The sequence below is a fragment of the Macaca nemestrina genome, chromosome 14 (genome assembly GCF_043159975.1).
Source record: "Macaca nemestrina isolate mMacNem1 chromosome 14, mMacNem.hap1, whole genome shotgun sequence".
Classification (NCBI taxonomy): domain Eukaryota; kingdom Metazoa; phylum Chordata; class Mammalia; order Primates; family Cercopithecidae; genus Macaca; species Macaca nemestrina.
This window is the reverse complement of record NC_092138.1, coordinates 69,642,819-69,652,069: the sequence shown is the minus strand read 5'-3', so window position 1 is coordinate 69,652,069 and position 9,251 is coordinate 69,642,819. Positions and strand designations below refer to the sequence as shown.

General features: G+C 45.2%; 1 protein-coding gene across 3 annotated transcripts in view; it reads right to left on the bottom strand.

Moving 5' to 3' along the window:
- Positions 1-3,635: 3,635 nt before the first annotated feature.
- The window catches only part of LOC105477208 (collagen type XV alpha 1 chain), a 128,179-nt gene continuing 122,563 nt past the window's right edge, over positions 3,636-9,251 (bottom strand). For all 3 annotated transcript variants that reach the window (XM_071078073.1, XM_011733615.3, XM_011733617.3), the window contains 3 exons: positions 7,383-7,568; positions 5,778-5,893; positions 3,636-4,775 (listed from right to left, as the gene is read on the bottom strand). In XM_071078073.1, coding sequence (XP_070934174.1) covers positions 4,562-4,775; positions 5,778-5,893; positions 7,383-7,568 — 516 coding nt within the window. In that variant the 3' untranslated portion in view covers positions 3,636-4,561. The remainder of the gene's footprint in view (positions 4,776-5,777; positions 5,894-7,382; positions 7,569-9,251) is intronic.

Genomic DNA, 9,251 nt, shown 5'->3' with positions numbered 1-9,251 from the left:
TTGCACCAAGAAGATTAAGGACAGGGACACATGTGGGAGGGTCAAAGAGCAGAAAGTTTAATAGGCAATAGAAAGGCAAGAGGAAAGCAGCCTTCTCTCTCCTGAGGGAGAAATGACTGAAAAGGAAAAACTGCAGCAGATTTTATACACACTCAGGCTTGAGGAGGTGGTGTCTGACTTAAGTAGGGCCCACAGATTGGTTTGACCAGGTGTGACATTTACATAGCATGTGGGGAAGGCTGGGCACCCCACCCTAATCTTATTATGCAAATGGGCTTTCCACTTGGCCAGCACCATCTTGTCTGCTCCTTACTGTACATGTGGCTGGCAAAGAGAAGGGAAGATGGAGTCATCATTTTGATCATGCCTAGTCCCAGGTAGCCTTTTCCTATTGGCACAACTGCCAGCATTCACTCGTGCAAGCTTCCAGCTTGCTTGTCTATGTCTGCAGATCAATTTTACAGGCTGCTCTTTGTTGGAAAAGAACATGATTGGCTGGGTGCAGTGGCTCACACCTGTAATCCCAGCACTTTGGGAGGCCAAGGCAGGCAGATCATGAGTTCAGGAGATTGAGACCATCCTGGTCAACATGGTGAAACCCCATCTCTACTAAAAATACAAAAATTACCTGGGCCTGGTGCCATGCTCCTACAGTCCCAGCTACTCGGGAGGCTGAGGCAGGAGAATTACTTGAACCTGGGAGGCAGAGGTTGCAGTGAGCTGAGATTGTGCCACTGCACTCCAGCCTGGTGACAGAGTGAGACTCCATCTCAAAAAAAAAAAAAAAAAAAAAGAGAATATGATTCTGGGGCTGCTTTTCATTAAAAGGAAAACCTTACCAAGGATTCCTGTACCCTCACGATCTGCCTAAGTACTTTCTTCTTAACTGCTACATCAGTTGCAGGATAGTCTAAATGCCTCTTCCTGGATTTCAAGGCCAGCACGATCTCACCTCTGTCTATTATTTCACTGCAACGTCCCCCACACTTGATCTTCCCTGCTGCTGTGTGTGATAGAATCTATTTTGTTGGCCTTCTCAACCTTCTATCCCTCATTTTCAGGTCATTGCAAACCCCCATGCATTTTGAATAGAGGAATTTTCCTTCTGCACAACTCATCTCTGAGATGGGGGCTGCCAAACACACTCATGGGCGTGTGACACAATTGGAACCAATCAGAGTCCTTTCCACAAATTCATATCATCCCAGTGGAAGAGGAAGTCTTCTCTTTCCTCTGGAGCCACTCTCTGGGGTGGTGGAATAATATAAGCCCAGAGCTGTTTGCAGACATCTCTGCCACATGAATCTTGTCCTCACTTGGAGGCAAGGAGCCGTATTTACAGAAAAAGAGAAGCAAGACAGACAGACATAGACTCACACACACACACACAAACACACGGAGAGAGAGAACAGAGTGAGTGACCACATTGTCATGCCACATTGCTTGAGTCTCTGCATCCCCTGTCCTACCTGGTTTCATGAGCCAATACATTTCTTTAAAAAAAAAAGTGTAAATTTGAGTTGTGTTTCCTTTATGGGCTAATACAAAGTGTCTTGACTGCTATTCAGCTGTACTGGATTGCTGATGGCTCCCAGAATTCCACGCTGTCTCTGACTTACACCCTTTACAGGTTCGAGAGACACCATGTTAGCCACATGAAGTCCAGGAGGGAAATGCAAGGATGGCTCCTGCGACCCATTCTCCTTGTTCCCTGGGTTTTTCTTCGGGCTACTCTGTGTGGCCATGTTCAGGTTGCCAGGGGGGTTCTCCTGGACCATCTCCTTTGTGCTCTCCCCCTATATCTGCTCAGACCCTCTGCTCCTTTGCACTCTCCAGAGTCTGCCTCCTTATGGAGCCTGACCCCTGACATGGGTTGGCAGCCATTTCTCTCCCTCTGGTTCTGTTGCTGGGTAGGGGCTTTGGTTGCAGCAGGCTTCAGACCCTGAGGGTGTGCAGTATGGACTCACAGCAAGTCTCCAAAAGACCTCTAGCAAGATGAATTACTCGTGACAATTCTTCCCTCCCTTATCATGCTTGAGACTGTTCATTGGCTTCCCAGCCTTCAGGCACATTTCAGACAGCCAGGCATGAGACAGAGTGAAGGCTTAGAGGCCCTTCCACCATTGCGTTTCAACTGTGTAACAAGACTCAGATGCTACACATGTCAGGTGTTCAGAGGAGGAAGTATGAGGAAAGGCAGGTAGGTTTGGGAGTTGGGGGATGTCACAGATGTGCCGGCCATTGGCAGAAGGGCCAGGCTAGGCCTGGAGTGTTTAAGGCTTTCCCGAGATGGGGTGGGGCTCTGATGACACAGCCTGCAGAGGAGCCTCTGTGGCTTGCCTGATTGACCTTGAGGATACTGGATTGACAGTATTCAACATGTGACAGGAAAGCTTGGGCAAGGGCTGGTGTTTAGTGAATGTCAGTCCCAGGATTTTGACACTCATTCTCCGAGTCTGAATGGGGCTGGGGCTGACTCAGGGCCTCCTTCTGGGTCAGCCGGTTATTCCTCCTCTGGTGCATGGAGAGGCCTGAACGGCAACACCATAAGCCTCAATACTTTTTCCATGGTTAGCAAACGAGGTCTCCTTGACTTTGGGCTCCTCCCCAAAACCCCAACCCACCTTGCCTCTTCTGTAACCCTGGGCCAGGTGGGCTATGACAGAAATGGACAGTGTCTAGGCTTCATTGCCTCGGGAGCCTCCTGCCCACCTTCCCCTTGCAGTTCCTGTCCATGCCAAGCACCCCTAGCCCTCCTCACTCAACAGATGAGCTGGTCCTCAACAAGCCACCTCTGGGGCTTTCCGGCCTCAAACTGTCTTCATTCTGTGACTCATTAGGAAGATTCTCACCGCTCATGTATTTATGAAGCCCCTGCATGGAGATTCTGGGCTGCTTTTTTTTTCTTTGTTTTTCCTCTTTGATTTCCTTCCTACTTCAAGGAGTCTGAGGGTGGATTCACTTTGCTGAGCTTCTGGGCCAGCCCAGCTGAATAGGAGGAAATATCCCAGCATACTTCTTGCCTGGTGATTATGTTTCTCCTAGAGGGTCAGACCAAGAGCCAGAGAATCACATGCTTGCAGCTGGGAGCAGAGAGGCAGTCTTGCATAGGGGTTCCTTGGGAAGATGATGGGCCCTGACGTGAGACAGACCCTGAGTCTGAAACCAGTCCTGCCACTCACCAGTGTATGACCTGGAACAAGTAACTCCCTGAGCTTTGACTTTTTTTTTTTTTTTTTTACATTGTAAAGTAGAGATTAAAAAACTACTTTGCAGGGTTATTATAAAAATTAAATGGGGTATATCAGAAGTCTGATATTTAATGACCAGTAGCCAATACTACGCTTGTCTTATCCCAATCTCCTTTAGAGACAGAGGCCGACTTGCCCAAAGTCATGCCCTGAGACGGCGGCAGAATCACAGCTCATCCTGTTTCCCGCTCTGAGGCTCTACACAACCTACACTGGCCCTACTAGGTGGGAGACAACAGCCAGGGCAGATGAGCATGATGGGAAAACCTTTCAGTTCTCTGATCATCGCCCGGGGGCAGCACCAGTGAGTGGCAGGATTAGCAAACCCACCCCAGGTCCGCTTCCACATCAGCGATGGAGAATAAAGGAACTAGCAGGAAAAAGTCAAATGAAGAAAGCACCCGGAAAAGATGTTTTTATGTTCACTTACATGGAAAAAAAAAAAAAATCCAAGTATACAACATGTAGATATATGTTTCTCAGAAAATTCATCTCTATGAACCTGTTTGTTTCAGTCGCAGTTATAATTCAAGAATTGCCAAATGGAAGTCATAAAATTGTGGGGTGGGGGTTGGGGAGGACAGCAGCCAAGGGGAAGGTAGTAATTATGTGCTATTTCTTTTCTAGTTTCAGATAATTTGGAGTTTCAACTTTTCCAGCAAGTCAGTTACATAAACAGACAACATACTAAAATATGATTGTGTAAAAATATAAAATTCCTAAAGCATGATGGCAATAATATTTTAGGGAAAAAAACATTAAAGTCTGATAGCATCAGAAAATACAAATAGGATCATTTAAGCAGTCCTGTTTCTGTGTACGAATGGCAGTTGCAAATGATGGATGTATGTGAAAGAAAAAAGCATTTGATCTGTATATAACTTAGAAAGCATAACCTTTCTAAACACTGATTTTGTAAGAAAACATGAAGGACATCTTACACTCAACAACAATGGTTTAAAAGGAGGATATAAGTGTCTGAAGGATGCAGTGGCACAATGCCATGGCCTTTGTTTTCAACTTGCTCTTAACCTATGTTGGGATGCGTTCACACTGCTTGGTTTCCCGCAGAATCTAGCACCAATATATGGATCAGATTTTGTCTTTGATCTGAGTCCTCTATGTCTTCAGTTTTGAGTGTATTGAGGTATGTTTTCTTTGGTTGCTGTTGTAACGAATGTGTAGTAAAAAAAAAAAAAAAAAACAAAAAAAAAAACCTATAATATTTACAACAATTAAACATTTTAGATCTCAGTGTCAACTCTTCACATAAGAAAACATTGAAAACTTTAAGAATCATTGGAAGGCCATTACTTCCTAGCGTCTGTCATGAAACTGTTTTCGATACACAGAACAATTAGCCGATTAGCACAGCTGTATGCTTTCTGGTCCAGAATCTTCCCCGTGCTCAGCGGGGAGGCAAGTCCCGTGACCGCCGTGTCCGTGGTTCGCCACGCTTCACAGTAGTTATCCACAAGGCGGACACCATGGGGGCTGGAGCCGTGCCAAATGACCTTCTGGGGCCTAAAAAGTAATTTTGTCGTGTTATTTTTCAAAATGACACTTCTTTGTGGTATTTTTTGGTAAGCAAATTGGCATAAGTTTAGTGAATCAAGTTAAACTCCTTAACCCTGATGCCAGATCACCTCTCTATCCTCATTGCCCTTGCTAGCTTTCTTAACACACTGGATTCCAGCCATACCCAGGTTGCAGTTGTTTTCAAATCACACCCTCTTCTTTTGTGAATATAAACCTTTGCTCATGGGGTCCCTTAGTCTGGAGGGCTTCTCTTTCATTTTCAGACCAGTGACTCCTTCTCCTCTTTCAAAGGCCAATAAATAACTTCCTCTTGCAGGAAGCCATCTCTAATTCTCACCCCTAAGTAAAAATGAAAACACACATTTCCTGTATATCCTATGGTACCTGTTTCTCCACTTACAATTATAATATTCTGTCTAGAGTCACAGTTAGTGTGTATCTATTTCCTCTGTAGACTGTGAGCCCTGTAAAAGTAGGAGCTGTGTAGGTTTATTACTGTGCCTTCCAGGCCTGGCCTCAGGTCTAGTATAGACTAGGCACTGAGGAGAGGTTTGCTGAGTTGTTCTATTCTGAAAAACACACATAATTCTCAAGATTTAGAGTGCAAATCACAGTGTAGAGTTACAAGATCACCAGGAGTTGCATTGCTTACCACTTGTGATGTGCCCACTGTGTGCTACATGTTTTCATATATATTCATTTTATTCTCACAATGCTATGACATAGACATGGTTATCTTGCCCATTTGACAGGTAAGGCAGCTGAGGTTCAGAGAGTGGAAATGTCTTGCCCAGGATTCCATATTGAGTTACTGGATCTGGGTCTTCTGACTCCAAGGACAAGGCTTTCTCTGAGGCCCTCAGTTGCCTCACTGTGGCTTTATGTTGGCAATATCCTAGAGAAGCAGCTGATAAAGGCATCCCATTGTTAGCATGCCCCCTAAAACTGTCTATCACACCATATCTGAGAACTTCCAGCCTCACTTACCATGAAGGATCTGTCATTACGTCTCGACCATCAAAGGAGTATATTGGAATATGCATATTGAACTGACCTCCATGGCCAGAAAAAATTGAGTCCCAATTATTAAAAAGTACTTGGCCCTATAGAGACAAAATACCACAATAGAATAATTATACCATCAGCCTACAAATGAATTAGATTTTTACTTTTTTTTTTTTTTAGAGACAGTTTCGGTTTTGTCATCCAGCCAGGCTAGAGTGCAATGGCGGGATCTTGGCTCACTGCAATCTCCGCCTCCCAGGTTCAAGCAATTCTCCTACCTCAGCCTCCTGAGTAGCTGGGATTACAGGCATGCACCACTACACCCAGCTAATTTTGTATTTTTAGTAGAGGTGGGGTTTCTTCATGTTGGTTAGGCTGGTCTCGAACTTCTGACCTCAAGTGATCCACCCACCTCGGCCTCCCAAAGTGCTGGGATTACAGGCATGCACCACCACACCTGGCCTATTTTTACTCACTCTTCAAGGCCCAGATGCTCCCTCACACTAGAGTCTCCATCCCCAATCCTAGAGCATGGACAGAGTGAAAACTCAAGAAATGTTTGTGGTTTGATTTTATAATCCATTCATGAACCCTTTTGCTTTTACTGTCTTATGTCTTGAGGCAATTTCTCTCATTACATGTGTGTACAAGACTCCTTCCCATCAAAAGTGTGTTTTACGTCTTTATTTTATTATTGTTATTTTGAAAATATTACACATATGTACTAAGCTTCAAATTTGTGGCAGATCTTGTGCCAGTCTACGCTGTGGGTGAGTCTACACTGTGGGTGAGATGAAGATGAACTTCTTAGTCCTTTCCCTGAAAGAGCCTGATCCCTTGTAGAGAGATCCAAGAATAAAAATAATTTCAGTGGGTGAAGGTGCTGGAACAGAATTCTGGGAGAGGAGGTGGAAAGTTCTGGGTATGGGGTTAGGATGGAACTTGCTAGCCTCAAGGTTTCAAATTGGAGTACTGGGGTTGCAGAGATTAAAGGGTCTTGAAGTACCTTTAAGAAACAGTCATCAGGACCCAGAGCTTCTCCAGGGTGTGTGTGAGTGGCAACGAGCTTTCTCGTTGTTGAAGGAGTCTGCTATTCCTGTGGAATAATCGAGGGATCCCACAGGCCCTGTCTTACCCACAAATGGGGCAGAGAAATATCTGCTTAAATGCTCAGAGAACACCAAACCAGGGTTCAGGACAAAGTGCTCTAGTTTGCAGTGATTTTAAGCAAACTGTTTTCTTCTTCTGAGCCTCAGTTTTCTCATCTGACAAACTAAAAAATGAATAATTCTCATGTTTGTTAGAAGTACCTATTAAGATAATGAGGTACTTTGTAAACAAACAAGAAAACCCTGTATCACCTAAAGAAGTTATCATTCTTTCTCTTGTATGCTCCAAGGGTCACACAAGCATAAAGAAAACTGAGGTTCAGGGAAGGCAAAGAACCCGCCCAAAGTGACATAGCCAGTCAGGCTGAGAACGGACTTAAGTCAACAGTCTTCTGTTGATGTCAGGAATGAAAAGTGCCTCCAGCCCCTGTGGCAACCAATGCATGCAGAAGGCAATGGGAACCATATTTATTTTTACCTTGAGGTTCACTATGGGAAGGCTGTATCTCTCTGCTTTCCTCACAATGGTGGACAGATCTTGCAAATGGGAAGATAAGAATGCTCGGTAGGTGGACAACAGTCCTGCAGCTCTGGCCTGCTTGAAGCACTGAAAATCAGCTCGAATGTCCCCAGAAAATGGCATGTTCAGAGCAGCCAAATGCAGCTGAAAAATGTGAGACAAAAGAGAGCAGTCAGAATCAAAGGCAAACTCCAGTCCTCAGAACCATCTCACATTCCTGCAAAGATTCCAGACTTCTTAGGCTGGAGGGCACGTTGAAGGTCATTTTATTCAATCCCTCCCTGACATTGGAATTACAGTCTCTGCCTGACCATCTCCAGGAAAGGAGAGCTATGGTCTCCCAAGCAGCCTGTTTCAGCTCTCTGAACAGCTCTAAGTGGTAGAAATATCTTCCTTAGGTGAAAACAAAAACAAACAAACAAAAACAGAACAAAATATTGCTTGGACCAAATAAAGCACTTCAGGGATCTGAATCCACCTGCAGGCCATAAGTTTGAGACCTCTGGGTCTGTGCAGGGGTTTTAAGCTGGCTTTGGCCCTGGATCCCAGAGCTTCTCCCAGCTATCTGCCTGCTGCCCTTTCTTCCATCTCCTGGATAAGCCTGGGGCTAATCACAGGAGGGGTCTGGGGGAAAGCCACTGAAAGAAGGACATGGCACCTATGACTAAGACTGCTGAGATAGGCCGTTCTGGAAACTAGGGGTCTTATAGTAATTCCAGTCTCATATCCCTGCTATCTTGGTCAGCAGCCCAAATAAAAACCAATCCACAGTCTATTTCTCCCACACTTTGTCTCCCAAAACCCAGCCTCCTACTACTGTCCTCTCTCTCAGCCTTTCTACCATACCCTCTGAAATGCATTCCATAATCAAGGAACACTCATCTCCCTGCCTCCCATCAGTCTCATCTCGGGGGTAACTTTTATCTCATCAACTTAGAGCTGGAAGGCTGGTGTAGGACCTGGGTCCAAGTTACCAAAAAGGAAAATATTTTTAAATATCTTAAGCCAAAGGACATGAAATGAGGCTCAAGCGGTGGGGCAGGAGGCGGCCAGTGTTTCTCTCCTGGTTTCTACCCTGCCTCTCAGATCTAAACAAAGCCTCTCTGTGTCCCAGTGACCAGGATTGCCATGGTGGTTTTCTGCTTCTCCAGCTTCCAGCCAGTTGGCCACAACTGGCCATGAGCTACAGTGAGTGTCCAGACTGCCCCAAGCAGCCCTTGCACGTCTCTGGATATTTTTCTCCATTCACCACCCCTTTCGTTCCCGCAGAGGACAGACCCCAAGGCTGCCACCTGCTCCAGTCTCTCTCTTTTTATTCATCCTGGTTCTGTCTTGACCACCATGCTGGATGGAGGTCCAGGTCAAGCAGCATCACATCCCATCCCCATCTCCTTCCTGCCCTGCACTGAGCCAAGACTTCCCCAGCAGGCGTCCCGGTGGCTAGCATTTTATGCTCTACATTCCCAGCATTAGGATAAGAGGGAGCTTTAGCATGCTACCCACCCACCACAATCACAGGCCCGTGATTGATGGAATGAGGCCTCCCCAATGCCAGGGGCCACCTAAGAAAGGCATAGGCAGGGGTTTCCTTGCCACACCTCTAATTCCACCAAGCCCTATTCTCCTTTAGAGAGACACAGAGAAATGTCTGAAATTACAGTTGTTTCTGAATGACAGGATTGGGGGTTTTTGTGTTCTCATGTTTGTATTTCTTTAATTGTTGGAACATTTTTATAAAACAACATTTTTATATTGTACTTTTATTAAGACAGTAATGTTACAACACTCAAAATGTTAAAATTATTATTTTGTGGATGGTTGTAGTTT